Source organism: Molothrus aeneus, chromosome 13, assembly GCF_037042795.1.
Source record: "Molothrus aeneus isolate 106 chromosome 13, BPBGC_Maene_1.0, whole genome shotgun sequence".
In the NCBI taxonomy this organism is placed as follows: Eukaryota; Metazoa; Chordata; class Aves; order Passeriformes; family Icteridae; genus Molothrus; species Molothrus aeneus.
Window position 1 is genome coordinate 6,398,970 of NC_089658.1, and position 19,841 is coordinate 6,418,810.

General features: G+C 41.9%; 3 protein-coding genes across 8 annotated transcripts in view; 1 reads left to right on the forward strand and 2 right to left on the reverse strand.

Annotated features, from left to right (window-relative positions):
* Nucleotides 1-7,524, forward strand: part of MYO1E (myosin IE) — a 76,746-nt gene extending 69,222 nt beyond the window's left edge. Inside the window, 5 exon segments of the mRNA XM_066559106.1 lie at nucleotides 156-313; nucleotides 735-827; nucleotides 3,055-3,259; nucleotides 5,778-5,947; nucleotides 6,449-7,524. Coding sequence (XP_066415203.1) covers nucleotides 156-313; nucleotides 735-827; nucleotides 3,055-3,259; nucleotides 5,778-5,947; nucleotides 6,449-6,525 — 703 coding nt within the window. The 3' untranslated portion in view covers nucleotides 6,526-7,524.
* A 1,440-nt stretch (nucleotides 7,525-8,964) lies between these two features.
* CCNB2 (cyclin B2) lies at nucleotides 8,965-13,845 on the reverse strand. Its single transcript, XM_066559107.1, has 9 exons — nucleotides 13,737-13,845; nucleotides 12,749-12,877; nucleotides 12,544-12,669; nucleotides 11,975-12,145; nucleotides 11,743-11,901; nucleotides 11,217-11,453; nucleotides 10,191-10,331; nucleotides 9,524-9,634; nucleotides 8,965-9,228 (listed from the first exon to the last, which is right to left on the reverse strand). Exons 1-9 carry the CDS (start codon nucleotides 13,764-13,766, stop codon nucleotides 9,127-9,129), a joined length of 1,206 nt encoding a protein of 401 aa, XP_066415204.1. The 5' UTR covers nucleotides 13,767-13,845; the 3' UTR covers nucleotides 8,965-9,126.
* A 566-nt stretch (nucleotides 13,846-14,411) lies between these two features.
* Nucleotides 14,412-19,841, reverse strand: part of RNF111 (ring finger protein 111) — a 44,142-nt gene continuing 38,712 nt past the window's right edge. For 3 of the 6 annotated variants that reach the window (XM_066558836.1, XM_066558832.1, XM_066558833.1), the window contains 3 exons: nucleotides 18,820-18,915; nucleotides 17,882-18,009; nucleotides 14,412-17,349 (listed from right to left, as the gene is read on the reverse strand). In XM_066558836.1, the coding sequence (XP_066414933.1) occupies nucleotides 17,232-17,349; nucleotides 17,882-18,009; nucleotides 18,820-18,915 (342 nt within the window). In that variant the 3' untranslated portion in view covers nucleotides 14,412-17,231. The remainder of the gene's footprint in view (nucleotides 17,350-17,881; nucleotides 18,010-18,819; nucleotides 18,916-19,841) is intronic. The other 3 variants (XM_066558837.1, XM_066558835.1, XM_066558838.1) reach the window with 1 other exon arrangement.

Sequence of the window (19,841 nt, forward strand, 5' to 3'; positions counted from 1 at the left end):
AAAAGATTTAAATATGTGGTTATGTCAGCTGAGTCATTCATGGAATGCAGATTCTCAGTCTAAGCTTTTAATTTTATATTTCTAAGTTATCTGCTGCCAAGCAATACTGCCTTGATTTGATGTAGCAATTTTGGGGTTTTTTATTTGTGTGTCAGACTTGAAGTGAAGCTGAAGAAGGAGAGCTGGGGGCCCTGGAGCAGTGCTGGTTCCCGACAGGTGCAGTTTATACAAGGCCAAGGAGATGTGGCCATTCTCAAACCAAGTAATAAAGTGCTGCAGATCAGCATTGGACCAGGGCTACCAAAGAATTCCCGTAAGTAGGAATTTCCTCTGGAAATTAGGGGTTTATAAAATCAGAGAATGGTTATGGTTGCCTTTTTCTATCCATGCTTGGCTCTAGCCTCATCATGTTCTGTATGAATTTCTCTGTAACACACAGAGATCCTGAGGATTGCAGCAGAGTTCCTTGCTGCTCTACAGCTGTCAGTGGTCTGGACCTTGTTTACTGTAGATGCAAGGCTTTGCTTTATATCCTGAGGCTGAACTGGATCACTAAAGGGAGAATATCCCAAAGTTACCCTTTCTGCACCTAATGCTTTATAACAGCCTGGCCAAGCCTGCAGGAGTCAGATTGCCTATTCCTGAAGATCAGCTCTTTCTGATCCCAGAAGAGGGGGCCTTACCTCAATGATGTTATTGTGAGGGGGTGACAGAACGTTGCTGCTTTCTTCTAGGTCCTACGAGACGGAACCTTAGCCTAGGCAGAGGATATTCCAATAGGTCTCAAAATCAGACTTATCCTATGAGAGCTGCACCACCTCCTCCAGGTAAGTCCTCTTAGCTTGGGCTAAACAGAATTCCAGGTCAAAGTTCTTGGTTTTCTCCTGTCATCTGGCAATTTTTACCCATTAAAAAAAGATTATGGTAACAGTTTAATTTTCTCTTTCAAAGACCCTGCCTGGAAAGCATGTGTTTGTAGGCATTTTATGAAGTGTCCTGCTGGATATTCCCCCAGAGCTGTCCTGCTTGGTGTGGATGGTGACTTGTTCAGACACTTGGTATAAGCCACTCAGTCTAAACCTGACCTTGTAGCCTTCTGCAGTGTGAAGGGTACAGGCTCTGTGCTTATCAAGCCATGGACAGTGCTTTGCAGTGAAACTGCTTTCAGGGCCAGCAGAGCACAGAATGCAGTTTGTGTCTCATTGCCAGACACGTTACAGCTCCTGTGTGCTGTGCCAATGGGCACTGGCTCTTTCTGCAGGGCACTGATGTCATTAGGGTGTTCTACTTCTGCCCTGGGCAGATAGGATTCATTTTGCTTGTGAACTCACAGGGGAGAACAATATTCCATTGAGCCAGCATTTCCCAAGAGTTTGGGTTTTTTTACTTACACTCCCAGAGTACTTTCCTTTTAACAAAGAGTCCTCTTTCAGTCAGCTGCTGTTTATTGAGAAGCACAATGCTAATGGTGGAAGTTAGGGGTGTGACCAGTCTTGGTCACCAAATTAAAAAGACAATTCCAAATCCTCACAGCTGTATGAGTCAAGCAAACAACTGTGTGATCTCCCAGATCAGTAGTGAAGTGGGAAATTACTGTAAGAGCTGACCTGTGAGCAAACAGAGATAGTGAGTATTTGTGCAGCATCAGTTAAAGCAAGGACAGTCTGGTTTATGTTTTCAAAAACTGTTTCAGCAGTTTTATAGCTAGGAGAATTGTTACTGCTGAAGTTTCAAGTGCTGTGGTGACCCTCAGGCATTGGGCTGTCACATTTAAAAGGTGAGTAGAAGTTTCCTCCTACAAACCTCTCTGTAGGATACAGTGGCTTTGAATGTTAAACTCTCTTGGAAAGTAGCCACACAGAGCTGGAAAAACAAAATTGCAGACAGGTGTTACAAAAGAGTTCCAGTTGAAATTCTCAGACTTTCAAGGAGTTTAAAGCAATGTCAAGATTTGGGCAAATTCCTCCTTGAAAGTCCCAAACAATAATCTGGGTTCTGCTATTTTCACATCTTGTTTTGAAATCAGTGGTGCAGTAGCTGAACAGAGTGTTCTGTACGGGTTCAGAACAACCCAAACCTTTATTAACATCACCATAATGTCTGTGCCATCCTGGCTTGGATTGCACAGTGGGGTTTATGCAGGAGTTTCTGACCCTTAGTTCTGCCACAGCACCCAGAGAACATCAGCAGTGAAGAGCAGCTGTTACAGGCAGTAGGGTTTTCCCTGTAAAGGTGCTGATTGTGAATTCTCCTCTCTACACAGCTCTGTATAATCACAATGAGCAGAGGCTCACCCATGTAAGTGAGGAAACTGATTTTTAATTGAAGCATAGCTCCCCTTTTGTTCCATAGGAATTTTATGAATGTAAAGCAACCAGACTTGGGCTCTTTAGGCCCTGATACTGCAAGTAGCTCAGACATGGGGTGGGTTTGCTTTAAATTCAAGTTAGAGGCGTAATTATTTATTTAAAGGCATATACCCATGTCAGTCCTAGAAAATTCAAACTGCTCTTCAACTACCAAAATAACATCAAGGCATTTTTTAAAAACAAAACAACAAAAAAGCCCAGACACCCCCCACCCACATGCTTGTTAAAATAGACAAGTATTTATAGCAACTTAATAAAAACAATCAAATTCCTTGAGTATGTGGTAGACTGAGTTTGAACTTCAGGAGAAGGATTTTGGATATGGATTAGCTATGGATATGATTAATTATGATTATTATGGATTAACCCTTATCTGGATAAAATATTGTGCAGTGCTTTAGAGAGGAGTTGTTGATACCATGTTAGCTGAATGGAACTCAGCTGAGAGCTAACCCAAGGCACGAGTCTTAAACCTGAGCATGAGTCCATGAAGTTGGCAAGCCAAAAGAGATTGTCAGCAGACCAGAAGCTGGGTATATATCAACATTTCCACATGATTTTTGTTTGGGTTCTTTGATAGTGGGGCTCCCTGACAGGTGAGTCTGACAGCTAAGCCATCACAGGTTCCCTTTGCTGAGCTGGAGTTTGGGCTGCATGCACTCACTCACTCTTTCTTTACTTCCAGGTCAGCAGCAGAATGGAGTAATAAATCCCCCCCAGTGTGCAGCCCATCCCCAGATCCCAGGAGATCAGTGGGCCAATCAGAGGAACCTGTACACAAATATGACACGACCAGCTCTACCACGGCAAATGTCAGGAGGAGCAGGCAAGATTTCACAGCAACCACAAAGCTTGGATTTCTTGAAAGTACCTGACCAAGGAGCAGCTGGGTAAGATTTTACATTGAATCTGATAAAAAGATGTCCATTTTTGCAAATATTTTTACACACTCAAACTGTTCATGACTGATACACTCTGTGCATCAGTCACCAGGTTGTACTCTTGAGCTGTACTCAAAGGTTATCCATTCCATCAGATTCCAAAGCATACTCCATCCCATAGGAATAAAGGTGAAACAGTTCTGGTTTAATATCTTAAATATGAATGTTGAAGGCCTTAAAAATGTTAAGGTTTTTCAGTCACCCCACAGTTTCTACTTTAACTCAGCCCTTACTCCACTCTGTTGTAGAACATTAATGGAGCTTCACTGCAGTGGGAATCTTAAGTGTTACTTAACTGTCAAATTCAGCAGTTCTAGGAAAAAAAGAATTTAGTTTAGAAGCAGCAGTTTGCTGATGACTCCCATGATCTGCATGAATGGGCGTTCTTGGAGCCAGCAAAAGTACATTTATTTCTAACCATATCAAGAGCAACTTTTTGTGTGAACAGCCCTGTCTCAGCTGTCAGTCAGCAGACAAACCCCTGGGCAGGTGTTCTGCACTAAATTACCCTGTTGGTCTAAGCATTCTTCTGCTGTGTTATCCACCAAGGCTGATTATTAAGTAGATTAGTTACAATTTAAGCGAGCATTACACACCTCACAGTTGTCAAACAGTAACATAAATGTGCACAATTGACAGATTTTGAGAATCAGAAGTGCACCCAAGGGTTCCCAAGGAGGAGCTTTCCAGTTCCTAAACACAGAGCCCTCAAGAAGGGTTAGGCATGTGCAGAGGTCTTTGCAGTTGTACTGAATGGGTCATTTTACCCCACTGTGCCACGGGTCAGCCATAAGATATTTCAGGCATATTTAGAGCTTTTCTTTGTTGAAGATTAATCTTCAAATAAGAAAGAAATCAGAAGTAGCCACTGCTACTTATTTTACCACTTTCAAACTCATCAGCACATGCTAACAGGGACATCTCCATCTTGTAATAACTTCCATGGCTTTTAGTGGTGAAATGTTCTTGGCACATGGCAACTTCTTCCTAAACTCTTTTACTAATATTAAACTTTACTTGGTCTTGAGACTACAGTTCATGTAACAACAAAAACACATCAGCCACATGATAAAAGCAAAACCCAACAGCGCCAGCTGTTCTGCAGCAGTAACAAACCTAAGTACTCTTAGGAAAGTGACATTCCCAAGGCTGTCTTCCTGAGCATTATGAGCTCCTTTTTTAATACACTGAAAAGAAACAACGTAACTCTATTCAGCAGAGGATTTCAGACACACTGTGAGCTAGAAGAGGTGTGACTTTAGTATTTCAAAACCAGTGATATATAAGTAGATGCAACTTTTAAGGAGTAGAATTGGGTTTATTTTTAGCAAAGCTGCCAAGAAGGATACAGTGATACTAACAATCCAGTGCAGGACCAAGATGAAAATCAGCAGGCTCCCCCCAGCAGCAAAACATCTCATTTAAGATACTGTAGTTCTACCACAGCTGCACAAGAGCTGAGCTACTTTCCACTGTGCTGAATTCTTTAATTTCCGTACGTAGGTTTAGCTCTCACAGTGTTTCCTATCCTGAGCAAAGGCAGTAAGTAGATGCTGAAGATCATGAGAAAAATCTCTCCCCTCATAGATACACTGAGAACTGAAGTGCTGTTATAATCCATACTTCTAATCTTATTTTCTGGTGCAGTTCACTACAAAGTTAGAATCAGAGCTTTATTGACAAATTAAGCCTAGGACGTCATGTAAGTAACTGTAACCCTGTCCTGCAAAAGCCATGTTACATTATCATGGCATTACTGACACGATCACAGTTCATTCTCCTCCCCATCATTCCATTTTCAGTCATTGACCACATATATTATTCATTTTAAACTGACATACTGAGTCTAATACCTGTTCTCTCTTCCAGCCTTTATTAGCTGATGAGCTGACAAAAGGCATTTCTTCCCTCTTTCCCTTTCCTAATCTTTGGAGTGGTCACAGCTGTGACAGTTTGTGCAGCATCTCCCCTGCTGCTTCAGAGTTGGCTATAACAGAACAAGTCCATAGATGGCCCTGGAATCTGAGGGAACTTAAGAGATGCAAGTCTCTGTTACAGCTTAGTCACAAGAATGGTAAAGTAGCAAGCCTGTGAGCTAGAACTTATTTTTGATACTGTAAAGTGAATCACTGGTGACACTGGGGCAAGGGGAGAGACACAGCCTGAGCTGTGTAGATGTACCAAGATATGCATGAACTGCATGTACACATTTCCTTCCATTTCAGCCTGGGCACTAAATGTCTTCTAAGCATTGGAACTGCTGTTGGGAACTCGTCCATTTCCATAGGAAAGAAATGGCAACTCTGTCCCTTTTACAGGGAAGTCTCACACCGCTCTTTTGAGTTGTTGTGACATTCAAGCAAATGTGTTTTTCCTTTTTGTGTGCCATTGTTTGCAATGGATCCATTAAGAGAGGGGTTTGCTGGGGCTGAGGTTTGGGTGTCTCAGCCCCTGCTGTGTGTGGCAGTGTCCGCAGGCAGACGTCGAGCCGCCCGCCGCCCGCCGGGGGCCGGCCCAAGCCGCAGCCCAAGCCCAAGCCGCAGGTGCCGCAGTGCCGCGCGCTCTACGCCTACGACGCGCAGGACACGGACGAACTCAGCTTCAACGCCAACGACGTCATCGACATCCTCAAGGAAGGTACGGACACACCCAGCTGCCACTAACACGCTGAGCTTTGAGCCACGTGGCCACAAGGAGTTAGGACAGCACTTCCTGAGCCACCCCACTTCATCTTCTCTTGTTGGGCGTGCAAATTCCCATACTGGCCCAGGGGGCAGAGAAGCCTCCACCCCAGTCCAACCTCTCCACTCAGGAGGATGTCACACAGACCAAGGATCTGTCACTGCAGAGCTGTACACTCAGTGAGACACTAATTCTTGCTCTAGAGGAAAATTAGGCTAAATCACAGCTGTAGCACAAAAAGCAAAATGTAATTAAGCAGTTCAAACTCTGGGTCCCCAAAGCACCCTCCTCAAGGCAAAAAGATGTGGCCAAGAGATGAACACACTCCAAAAAATCCTGTCCCCTCATTCCTTCCCAGAAATGCTCTCACTGAGTGGGCACAGCTTTGCAAGGTTGCACCAAGTACACAGAAATGCTTCCAGAGCCTCACCCCTTACCTTGCTGTCTTTGTTACAGATCCTTCTGGCTGGTGGACGGGAAGGCTACGAGGGAAACAAGGTCTGTTTCCCAACAATTATGTCACCAAGATTTAAAACACTGTCAGAGAAAAACTGGCATGAAGGTAGCAGTGGTTGAAGTTATTTTCCCTGCCTTCAGGACACTGTTCTTCCAAGGTCTGCCTTCTCAGCAGTATTTTCACCAGTAAATTTGTGTATGAGCAGGAAGAGTTTCCCACAGTACAGACTTTGATTTTTGTCTCAGCACCATACAGCAATGAACTGACCAATTATTTATTATATTTAAAACCTGGTTTAAACACCTGGTAAGTGAAGAATGCTCAAACCTACCATCTTCCTGAAACAGGTGCTTTACAGTCTGGAACCAGGGACTTTGAAAGGGGTGTATTTATTAAGTGCCTTCAGCTCAGTATCAGTAACCTTTTTAATTATCTGCTGAAGATAATGTTGAATGCACATTTCCCCTAATGCAGATCATTCTGGGGAACATGTTAATAAGTATGCTGCTACATGTCAAAACGATTTAGGCTCATTTGGGATATTACCATCTGAAATACTACTGTGATGGTCTATTTAATTCTGTACAGAGATGTAATGGAACTGGTTTGTGTTTGCAGGTGTGTTAGGGACTCCAACAGGCACTGTAAGACTTTAAAACAGAAAACCACATAGTACTGTATGCTAAACAATGTTGCCTTCTTCAAGATTTATATTATAATATGGCTGGCCCATGTTGGATTTATGTTTAATACTCTACCTGTTATAGGAAGTGTCTTTATGCAGAGCTGTACATTTATAGAAATAGTTATATACTGTATATAAAAACTGGTTATGATAGAAACATGTATAAATGTATAATGCAGTAGTCCACTGTTCTTACGAGGTAGTACTGCTAGAATTTTTATGCCAGGTACTTACAGATATGCACTACTCCTTCTCCTTTTAAATAGCAAAAGCACAGGTGTTACTGCCCAAGTCTGCCTCCCCCAGAGTGACTGTTGCTTGCCCTGCAGTTCTGAGAATTCCTGCTTTGCCTTTTGAACCTCCATAAAATAAAACACCGGATGATCAACAGGTTTGTTCTCTGTGAAGTTTGTTCTCACATATACAAACATCCCTTGACAACAATGGCTTCAGGATTTTACTGCACTGACTTCTGAAGAAAGAATCCCTTTCTTCACTTCAAATTATTTTCCCTATGCCCAGCTGCAGTGCCATGTATTTCATTCTCTCATGTTAAAGTTAAAAGGCCCTGCCTATGCTGGTATTAAAAGTTGCATAAGCTTTAAGAGACAGCTAAAAATCTTGAATCCCTCCCAAACTATTGCCTAAATCTAACTTAGGTACACAAACTTTATCTTCTATAGCAGCTGTTTCTGCGAGCCAGAAATGAGGACCTCACTTCAAGGGAGGAATAATATCCACACAAGGAATGAGGCACATTTTTCAGAAGACATTTTGCAGCAAGTGCTAGGCTTACTTATCCCAGGGGAGAGAAAAATCTCCTGCTTGAGGAGAGAAAACCCAGTAGAGCTTTAACATCCTTCCCACAGGGGAACACTGAGAGGTCTAGGGCACTTCTGTAGTGTTGGGTTCTTGCCTTCTACATCAGAGCCAGGCACACTCATGAAGAGATGCTGAGCAGGCATAGAACAGCTAGGCATGGAAGGGAGATACTGAGTTCAGTATAACCTGGGGCCTATCAAAAGGTCTATTTTAACATTACTTACACAAGATTAATTTAACAAATAGACATACATGAGGTATTGGGGCAGAAAAGTTGCATTACTTACATGGTTGTATTCCCTGGGCATACAGATGCTGACACTTAGGTTAGAAACACAGACAAAAGCAAGCAAAGTGCCAAGGAGGTGACAAGAAGAACTGCCTTATGCTGGGTTTGACTCTATGATCCCAGGTGCAGAGGTTTATTGGAGAAGCAGGGGGGAAAAAGATGTGGGCAAGCAAACAGGTAACAAAAAACCTAAGGGGGTTCTTTTCAGGAAGTGGAGGAGGTTTCAAGGGTGAGCTGCTTTCAAAAGGTTTCATGCCCACAGTTCCACATCTCTATTCCCTGCACAGCATTCAGGAGCCTTCCACTTCTTCTACCTTAGCTCCCTTTTGTTTAGCACACAGAGAAACACAAAGATTTACAAGGTTAATACCTGTTAAAGATAGCCTACATCTTTCCCCAAACTTGAAGATGGCTAAGTCCAAAGAAAGAAATAAATTCCAGTATACTTTCTTGAAACAAGGCACTGAAAAAAGTACATATTTAGTGTTCTTTAAGGTACAACAAAAAAACCTGTCTGCCTTCTCTATCTTAAGAATGAAATAAGTTAATAAATATAGTGCAATATATAAAGCTTGGAGATTCTCTCTGGAAACAACCACAGAGAATAACCAAGCCCATTTAACTGCAAGTTGTAACATTCACCTGTTTAGTCAAATGTCCCACTTGGACATTAGATTGCAAATATGTAGGTTGTACCTTAAAGAGTCACACTCTCAATATTTAAAAGAAAGGAGTTTTATTTTTAGATAGAAAGCTGTATTACAAAGCAAATTTAAAACGTCACCTTCAGTGTGAGTCGGAACTGTCTGTGGGAGCTGGAATGCTATGTACAAAAGCAGGAGACAAAGTGCACACACCATCAGCCCTGGCTGCCCAGGGCTTCACAGCAGTGATGCAGCCAGATCCTTGATGATCTCACTGTTCAGCTGAGGGATGGTGCTGATGGTCAGTAGTTTGCTGCTTGCATACTTGTTCTTGATAGCCTGCAGAGAACAGAGATACAAAAATTTCATGCATACACCATTGACAGGCAGGTAATTTTGGGGCAGTTTGTCTGCCTGCTTGAAAAACAAGCAAACTGAACCATTTTGCAAAGTAACAAGAGCACAATTTGTCTAAAAGGTTTTGCTGTTAACATTAATGCAACAGCCTCTTACAGGCTTGTCAGAGGAGCATATGCTTTAAGATAACATACAGAGTATTTACCTAAGGAACTACAATATGCAGCAAAGATATTTTGAAAACATTAGAGAAAGTATTTAAGTAGCTAATACTTACAGTGTATTTTGTTAACTTCTCGTTCACTTTGACTACATTCTTGGCCATATGTTTCATGGTCATCACAAGGCCGTCTTCTGCATAGCCAGTGTAGTACTGCTGCTTTGTACCCTGCAGCAGAATGGGAACAAACTTGAGATTTGTGAGGGAGGAATTGCTGCTTGAGACACAATCAGTTCAGGCAGCAAACACCCCGAGCTCACGGCTAAGCCCCAAGTACTGGAAACTGTAGCTGTCAGTTCAAATGACAGCTCCAGAGCCACCTGATGGGCAGAAGTCTGGACACATGAATTTTCAAGACCATGCTTCTAGACTGAGCAGAGGATAAGAAAGCAACTACCAGCTGAATTACAACTCACTACTCATGGTCCACAACTTCATTATGCTACATGTACTGCAAGAATTATGAAAATCTACTTTTACTTACAGTGTAGCCTTCAATAACTCAATGCTTTCATGAGAAAATCCTTTTGTAACCCCAGTATTCACAGAGAAAAGGACTGTGAGTTTTTACTGGTACATTCCTTACTCTACCTGCCACTGTGCATCCAGCTGCTCAACCATCATTCCAGCACCAGCACTGTGACCAACTAAACACAATTTTTAAAGTACTTTTTTACTGGTTGGATTCCACTGAGTGTAGAACAAGTTTGATTAAAGTGCTCACCCATTTGGTGTGTCCCAGAGTCCTCTGAGACAGGCACAGGGCAGCAGCTGCAATCTCTGAGGGCCGGTGGTGCACCATGTCATAGTCTATCAGGGTCAGCTCCATCAGGTATTTTGCCAGAGTGTGTTGCTTGGCATCGGCCTAGCAGGTGGAGAGCTTGTTAATCCACAGTTTCACTTCACTTTAGCATTATCATTCAGAATTGCTTATTGTGCTCAAGAACAAAACAAAAATAGCAAAATCTTTACTACAGTTTAGGGATTATCCTTTCTAATAGACATTCCTCTCAAAATCAAGACCAGCAGCCATTTGGAATTTAGACACAAAGTCAAGTGAGGGATTTGAACAGAAATCTGCTGTATCAGGTACAGCTGTGCCCAACTAAGGACACTAATGCTCCCTCTGTAAAGCAAACTACGGAGGGGAGGTGTAAAATGACTTAGGGAGAAACTTATTTGAGTTACCCAGTGGTCTGCTGAGGTAACTGAAGCCCACCTCAAGTGTAGGCAGTCACTTGAATATAATTACTGAGATGGAGAAAGAAAGGGTTGGGTCAAAGAGAAAGCTTATCTTTTGATTCTTAAATAACACAATATTTACAATCAGAAGTTACAAAGAACTGCAACACTGCTAGTGTTTAACATAATAATTAGCCTGATTTATATTATTTATAATATAAATTATTATAAATAAATTTATATTATTTATAATATATAATATATATATTTACTAATAAGTAGCCTGATCACCAAGATTAAAAAGATTCAAAGCGAGGCTTCTTAGTTTAACAGTAAAATTACTGCCACTAAGGCTGAACATGGCATCAGTAAATAGAAATGTGAAATGCTACTGGCTGCCACAGTGACATTGTCGTGTTAGGCCACACGGTGGAGTTTCAGAGCTGAGCATTCCTTCATCCAGCATTTAAGCTGAAGGAGGAAAGGTCACATGATAAAAAAACCAGAAGCAATCCTTACAGGCTTTACCAATACAGGGAAGTGCTAGATAATGAGGACAAGTACCCACCTCCCCAGCTTTTGATGCTCTTCTTAAGAAGTGAATTGGAAGAGGTCGCCCCAGGTCAAAGTTTAATTCTTTAAGAATAATCATTTCCATTTCTCTAATTTCATTACTGGTGTAGGCATTGTCAGTAATATAAACAAAGTCTGCTATATCAGGAGACAAGATCTCTTCATATTTTGAAGCTACAAGCAGCGCCGTTACGCCCACCAGCTGAAGCTTCTTGCGAGGTACTGGGTGATTCTGCAACAGAGACATTTAAAATGCAGGCCCTGAGGTGTCAAACTCTAGATAATCAAGATTCATATTTATCAGTTTAGAATGTTCATTCCTATAAATGAGGTTTTCACTCTAGGCAAAGGTGTCTGTATAGTAACAGGCTCAAAGAAGGCAGCAGCCTCAGAGTTAAGGTGCTGCACTGTCACAGCTTTGTTTGCACACACCTTGTTTTCTAAAGGAAAGTTAAATCCTGAACTCCTTTACAGCCATTGCAACTGAGTGATTACTGAGCATGGCCTGGGGAAGATCTCACCTGCAGGAAGCGATCCATGATGGCCACACACATGTACAGGGTCTCCTGCAGCAGGCGGAACCTCGAGTGCACCTGCACGAGCCAGTCCACCAGGATGGCGCGCATGCGCCCGTTGATCGTCCTCCCGTCCAGGTAGTGCGGACGGACAGACTGCTGCAGCTGGGGGGACAGACAGGGGGTGAGCAGCCAGGCAACCCCCCTGGGACACCAGGGCAGCCCTGGGGCACCCTACCTCGAGCTCCCTCAGGTACAGGTAGATGTCTTTCACGTAGTCACTACACAGCTGGGGGTTCTCCCAGTCCTCTGCATCGATGTCTTCTACGTTGTTGAGCAGCACATCAGAGAAGGCCTGACACAAATCCTCCTCCTGCATGGATACATCCATAGGGACAGGAGACAGAACCTGAGGAACAGATCATACCTGTTAACACGGATCTACTGTGTAAGCATCACTGTTCTTTGTTTCCATGTTTCACCCATCACTAATGCAACTTCTTTAGATAGAAGCCTGGGCTCCAGCACAGCAAGTTTCCACTGACATACCACAAACACAGAAACCCAAGATCTTCCAGTAACTGCCAGCTAAAGCAGAAACGTCATCCAGTACTTCAGCAGCTCATTCTGCCACTTGAACATCATGCATTATGCCTTAAGTACAACATGCATTAAATGAAGACCTCAGCACAGAGACTTTGTTTCTTCAGCAGGGGAATGAGATACAGCCACAGATAAACTATTGTGAAGGTAGAGCTCAAAGTTGCAAATCAAATTAAAAACCAGAACAGTATCATCAGTTCCTACCTTTGGAACATCAGTTTCTTTGTTTGCTTGATTTACAGCAGCTGGAGCTTTAGGCAGTACAATTCCATTTGTCACCTTGCTAGGTCCTTTCACAGCCTTTATAGATGCTTTGGGGCATTCTGTTTTCTGTAGTGAAAACATTTATTATTAGCACAGAGCAGCAACCGAACTTCTCCCTGTACAGAGATTTCAAATGTTCCTTTACCTTAGATATGTGTGTTCCTCTTGTTGCAACTTTATTTCCTATTTCTTCCAAAGCAGCCCTTTTGCCAGTCACATGAGTTTTCGCTTTACTTCTAAGGTCAGACACAGCATTCTCCATCCCTCTAGTGATCTAAAATGATAAAATTGCAAAAGTTTAAGACTCAGAGACCAACAACTTTCCAATGCCTGATCCATTACAGACCTACCACCACTGTACCTACTATGCATTACTCAACCAGCTTTTACTTCCTAGCCAGTCACATATATTCAGAGGAAGAAGCCTCCTCTCTAGGTTCAGAGCACTGTACTTCTGAACGGTGTTATAAAAGTAAAATATGCACCCTATCTCATACTTTTTAAGGTCAGAGCGCTCACCTGCTGTTTAAAGCTCTCACACTTTGTAACTCTAGCAGCGCCCCCCAGAGGATGCATAAAGCAAACGCCTGGTTAAACACATGCCCTATGAATTAAAAAGCTGGGCTGCACACGCAAAACCTAATATTCTTTGTTAAGCATAGCAATGAAACCACCAGGCTTCAGTTTTTTCGTGGAGTTCAGTTTAAAGCATTAGACAATCGTCACAGAAGCGAGGCTCCTGCAGTCCCTGCCTACACCTCCCCCTAGGACAGCTTTAGTTTTCCCACTCCCACGTTCCCCGCAGTTCCGCGGGGGCGGCGCGGGCGGCCAAGGCCAGCCCGAGGCGGGGGCAGCGCCCGCGCTGCAGGAACGGGGCTCCCTCCCAGCGCTGGGCCACAGCTCGGCCCGGCCGCCGCCCCACCCGCCGAGCTACGGGGGGGCCCGGCCGGCCCGAGAGCCGCCCCCCAACCCCCGCCGGCCAGGCCGCGGCCCTCGCGCCGCCTGAGGGCTAACACCGGCGGGGCCCTCGGCCACCGGCGGCCCCTCTCGCCCTCCCGCCCCCCCGACTCCTCGCCCTGGCTGCTCCTCTGTCGCCTCCGCGGCCCACCCGCCGCCTTCACAGGGGTACTCACAGGGGCACGGCGCGTCACCGGCAGCGCCATGGGCACGGACACAGGGAGGCCGCTGCCGCTGCTCCACACAGAACCGCTCCGCTCTCCAGCCAAACCGGCGGCCGCTGCCTCACGCTGCCGCGGCTCCCTTTAAACCCTGTCCTGCTCTACTATTGGACAACTTCGTACGATGCACGCAGCCGATTGGTGCGTCTGCATAAGCCCCGCCCCAGCAGGAAACGGCTGCAGCGGCTTCCGGTGCGGGGGGCGCAGCGGCTCCCTCAGGGCAGGGCCGAGGCCGAGGTCCCTCAGGGTCCGGTGGGGTTTAACCCGAACGGCACCGGCACCGCGCCCGCCGCCCCCAAACGCCTCCCCGCGGGCGCTTCCCGCTCGGGACAGGCAGCCGAAGGTTTAATAACGAGTCCCGAGATTCAGGAACTTCAACGCTACCGCAGTTGCCTAAACCGACAAAAGTTTACTTGCAATTCTTCTCCAGAATTGCACTCCTCAAATTAGAATTCCAAGGTTCCCGATAACTCCATTTAGCAGGCTAATTAACTTCAGCTGAACGCTGATCCTTCACTAACAGTTTTTTCTTAGGCAGTACCTGCAGTAATACATATAAACGAAAATGTTTAGGGATCAAGATTTCCAGTGCAAAACAATGAAAGGGGAAAAAATTGCAAAAGAAACGGATTTTGAATTATACCAGTCTAACATTTTATTTATTGCATACAAAAGGATTTCTTTTGACAATGGAATTTTATTTGAAAAGTAATTTGATGCAGACTGTTGAGAATCTTATCTTTAAAGATGCTGCAGAAAACTTAAGGCAATGCATCTAAGCATATAAAGCACAGTAAGTGGTGGAAATTTTCAAAATGAAAAGCCTATTCCTTTTCCTTCTCTTAAACTATGGTTAAGTCACAACCTTCTGGAACAGAAGTAAGCTGCAGCTTTTTAGCCCCTGCAATAGCATTAAGATCAGAACACTGTGATTCCTGACAAATACCTAAGTGTTCAGCATCACATTACAACGTTATGCATACATTTAAAAGCAAGACAGTATCAGTAGCTATTATATAACAAATCAATTCATGGATCACTAAAATACCTCTAGTACCAGGCACTCAAATTAGACCCATAAAATATTTCCTTAAAAAGAAAAAAAAATCCCCCCAAACCTGTGCTTCTCTGTCCTGAAAGGAATCCAAAATAGATTCTATCACACACCCAGGGTCTCAGTTACTTCAGAGGCCCTGGGTTTTTTACCATATCTCTCAAGTACCTTCTTGGAAACTTTTAGAAATGAGTATCATCAGTCTTCAAGCATTAGTGGTCAATTAACTTCAACAGTCACTGGAAAACACAACGTGTCTGTTCAGTCCTTCCAGTTACTTTTATTCATTCTTAGCAGTGAACAGATTAATGCAGCTTCAGCTTTGCAGTCACTTTCAGTTTCCTACAGCCAGAATGTTCAAGAAGCTTTAGCATAAACCCAAGTAAGGTTTTGAAGCAGTCCAATCTGTTGCCTCTCTCCCATATCCCCCATCATACAAGCGCAAAGTGGTTTTAAGTTCAGTTTCAGCAATGCCATTAAGCTTGAAAAGGTCCATTTATCACACATGCTGGAATAAAATTTCTCTGTTTAAAGCCTCAGTGCCAGAGGTGTGAAGTTTGTTGCCAGCAATAGACACTGTACTCGCAAATGCTACTACTAACAGGTAAAAAAAAAATCAAATAAAAGGAAGCAGCTTTAACCATACAGAAACAGGCATCAAGTTCCATAAGGTAATATTCATAAATGGATTTTTTAGTGTAAACATAAGAGTTCATCTTCTAGGTTTACTGTAAACCGTTTACACGTAATCTGATCATGAAAGACAAAGACAAGGAACTGAAGGTATTTATTATTCAATCCACTTACAAAGCAGGTGGCTTAATGCAAGCTAATTGGCATGTTCATATATGATCCCCAAGGAACATCTTTTCCAAAGTGACAGTAATGCTGTCTCAATGTTTTTGCACATTTGTACTTTGCAATGTTGAGCACATTTAAATAAACTATAATCTATTAGATGTGAAAGAATGTTGATAAGCAACTGGAATCCTGATATGGACTAAAACCTCCTTCAAAGGCAAAATGTTAGTACATTATAACTTAATTCTATATACTATATTATGCAGCAAATCTTAACTATAGAAAATATTTCAATCAGTGATGGACTATTGGTAATTTGTAAAGAGGGAATCTATGATCAAGGCAAAAACTAGGGAACCACATAATTTGTGTCTCAGTTTCTACAGGAATTTACAGGCTTTCAAATTACTAATGAAAAATAAAAACAAGAGACAAGTGGATTTAGCTAACTTTATTAACTTTAAATCTAATAAAAATCCCAAGACAAGCCTGGAATCCTTAGAAATTCTATGAATTCACGTATATAAACCCAAACAAAAACCCTGCAGCTTTAAGTCCTTATTGAATGGTTTTATATTTTAAAAAAACACAAACCAACAAAACCCAAACAAATAAACAAAAAACATAGGGAAAAAAAATCCCAAAAAAACCAACCCTCAATGTGCGCAGATACTTCAATTTAAGTTAGCAGAAGACCAAACAGATTCTAAGCTCTTTTTCCATGTCCCTAAAAATTCTTTCAGTCTGCAAGTATCTACAATCCAGCTAACTGAAATCAACATTTAGTGTTCACTAAGAGCTGTTTCACAGCAGCATATATTTAAGTTAGGGATTCAAATTTCTAGACATAGAGAAAATGATAAATACAATCTGAACAGCAGTCTAAATGTTTAATATTGACATTCAAATATATCTGCATTGTGCTGAAATTTTTAAAACAAACACAAAAATCTGATCAGACAAAAACTCTGGTGATGAGTATGCTATATGTATCAGTCAAACTGAATATAATGCATGTTCTGTTCCCAGTATTAAGGATGTTATTTGACTCATAACTGATCTTGTAAATATACAGCAGCCATTTTTTCCTAATTAAGGAATGTCTCAATACATAATATTATCCTTTTCTAGATGATCTTTATACATTTCAACTAAAATATATATGATCGATTAAATTAAGGAATTCAAGGTTAGTAATGAGTGAAATCATACTTTCAAAGCTTGATACTACATAAAACAAACCAAAAAAGAGACCACACAATTCTACTTACTAAAGCAGCTAATCTCGCCTGCAAGTTTGGGGTCACAAAGCCCATAATATGTGCAAACAAATGCAATACAAGGAACCATGCAAAAATACAGTAATGAATTTAAAAAAAAAATGTAAAACAAAACAAATTTATAAATACACTGAAACTCAACTGTCTTCTACATAAACTGTAGGTCTAGCATTAGTTGTACCATATAGCAGAGCCAGCACTCTGGGTTCAATGCTTCCAAATCTGCGCAGGTAAGTCATGCCATCTTTGGTTGACTGCAGTACCAGCAAGGATGAGAGGGAGTGACAGGGAGGACAAGAGTTCTGGAAAGCAGTGTCAACTTTCACTAGGCAGCTGAGCCTCAATGTCCACTCTGCAAATGGGGCACTTCTTGTTAGTAATCAACCACTGATCTACACATACTTGGTGGAAAAGGTGCATACATGGAAGGCGCCTGTCATCAGAACACAAAAACATCAGTGTTAATAAAGCATTTCCATATCAACAACCCCATTGGAAAAAAACCAGTGTGGCCTTTGCTACTGAGGTCTGTTCTTTCTGTTTTCCCAAGTTTCAGAGCCTTTCCAGATGCACATGCATTCTGTCTAGTTCCAAAGAAATGGATGTGGGCAATGAAGTCAAGCATCACCTGGCTTCTGCTGTGTTAGACTGATTTAAACCTGCTGAAGTTTAAATGCTGTAGCATTACTCCAGAAACACTGACAGTCCTGATTAATTCAGGCATCAGCTTGGGCTCATGTTGTAACCCCGTCAGTCAAACTATGGAATAACCCACACTCTACCTAATGACAATACAGACTGAGCAATGTGCATTTTCAACTGCAACTTGTTTTATAGTACTAGTTCAATGCAGTAGTTAACTGTAACTGCTAACCTCAGCAGTACAGCAAAGCAGGGTACCAGATTCAAGTATGGTGCCAAAGCCAGAACATTAACATTATATTTGGATATTCAGTGTTATTTACCTGACATCTTCACCTTCCTCCAATATAGACAAACAGATGGTGCACTTTTCCTCTGTGTCTTCTTCTGTTCCTTCCTCCCCATCTTGTTTGCAGTGCAGTTTCCTCTGTGAGAACCAATCAGTTGTTACCTTGTTAGTAGAGATGACATTATTGACAAACTGAGTAAAATCTGTTTTTGATACATATTCAACACATTTATTTGAAAACATTTTGTAATACTTATTAAAATGTATTTGAATCAAAATGAACCAGCACTTGGAGCAAAACCCAGGACATTTCAGATTTAACTATTGTTAATTACAAAAGTCTACTGGAACCAGTCCTTTTACTTATTGTCTATGTTTAAATATCTTAATTTCATTCATGTAGAGGCAAACAAAAATCCTTTCAACCTATTTAACAAGTATGAAAAAAGTGTCATGTGGATAGGATTGTATCTTGCCATAGACTGAACTCTCGATGAGAGACAACCCCAGTTATCAAAACTCTGTACCCCAGTTGAAAACCTCCTGGTGTTCCAGTCTTCCCCATGTGTTCAAAGTAAAGGTTAAATTGATATATACCAAGCAGGTAAGCACTGTGAAGTGTTTACTGCAAACATAAGCTTTCGTTTGTGAGCTATCACTGAAGTCTGTTATTGGCTATTACCAGCAGTTATTTCACTACTCACAAGGCTACTCATAACTACTGGACAAGTTAATCATATCAAAGCACTTCTGTTTATCACATCACAGCAGCTCTCTATCTAAGCAACTAATTTTAAATTTTCCTTGTGAAACAAGTGGCACTGTAAGCTTTGTTTACAATCCTTGAAATTTCAAGATACAGAAAACATGCCCTCTTTGAAGCTGACATTTCTGCAGACTTAAACTAACCATTCACATTATTACAAGTTCAAAGAAATATTACAGACAGGGCACAATTTGAGAAATCCTCACCTTTTTGTATTTATGTGGATATGTGCATCTTTCTATAGTTCCCTGTGTTGCTCCACGATTAACATTGCCTAGTCGTTCCTCCAAGTGAATCAGCTCCTAAAAATCATGAAGGAATAAACAGTTTAAAAACTATTCTTTCAACTACATTGAGGAAGTATTAATTTTATTCTAACCTATTTTCATTTTTAGAATGACAAACTCTTATTTCCCAACTTAATTAAATATAGGCAAAGCCAAAAAGAGTATGTTGTGTGGGAAAAGTGATGGGCTTCTGTAGAAAAACCCACACAACACAGTCTGGTATTTTAAGTTCTAGGGAAATACTATTTTATGACAAAAAAATGAGAGCATTTGTCAGATAGGAATTGCTATCAGTATGTTCACACATACTTCTGTGTCTAATGAGGAAAAAGGCAATTAAAACATGCTAGGTAAATATTTGCTTTCTAACAGTCATTAAGGCTTTGAAGAGGAAAAAAAAAGTTGCTTAAGTTGAAATACAATGACTGATTTATTCTTCTCCAGCAATGAGTTTATTAGAACCATGAGATGTCACTGTAGAGGTTTTCAGTGGACTAGGTCATTAACTCTCTGCATCTGATACCTTTTATATTCTCCTGGCTTTTTTCCTTCACTCCATTTCAATTCCTGCACTATACAACAGGACAGCACTGTTAGCATGGCCAAGTCTCAGCCTCGCTTGGAGGATCCTGGCACAGTTACTCAGAGACAGCCCTGCCTTCCCCCAGAATGTCCTACTCAGTCCTACTGATGGCTGGTGGGCAGAGCAAGATGTACTGTCAGGTCATTGCCACCTAACCTGCATTGTCCAGGGCACCTTTTCCTGACCAACTTTTCAATTTGCTTTTGTCCCACTCCACAATGGTAAGGGCATTCTGTAAATAAATGCTATTTTCTTTATGATTCTTTTCTATCTATATATAGAACTAGCTCTATCATATACCCTCCCCATAATTCCCTCATGAGACATTTTGACATATATCTAGTTTTATTCTATTACA

Bases quoted from the DNA above. Each gene is read 5' to 3' on its own strand.
- CCNB2 (XM_066559107.1), bottom strand. From the start codon at position 13,766: ATGGCGCTGCCGGTGACGCGCCGTGCCCCT. The intron at 11,902-11,974 runs GTAGGGTGCCCC...CTGTCCCCCCAG, and splicing joins TGTACCTGAGGGAGCTCGAG to CTGCAGCAGTCTGTCCGTCC. The intron at 11,454-11,742 runs GTGAGATCTTCC...TCTCTGTTGCAG, and splicing joins TCATGGATCGCTTCCTGCAG to AATCACCCAGTACCTCGCAA.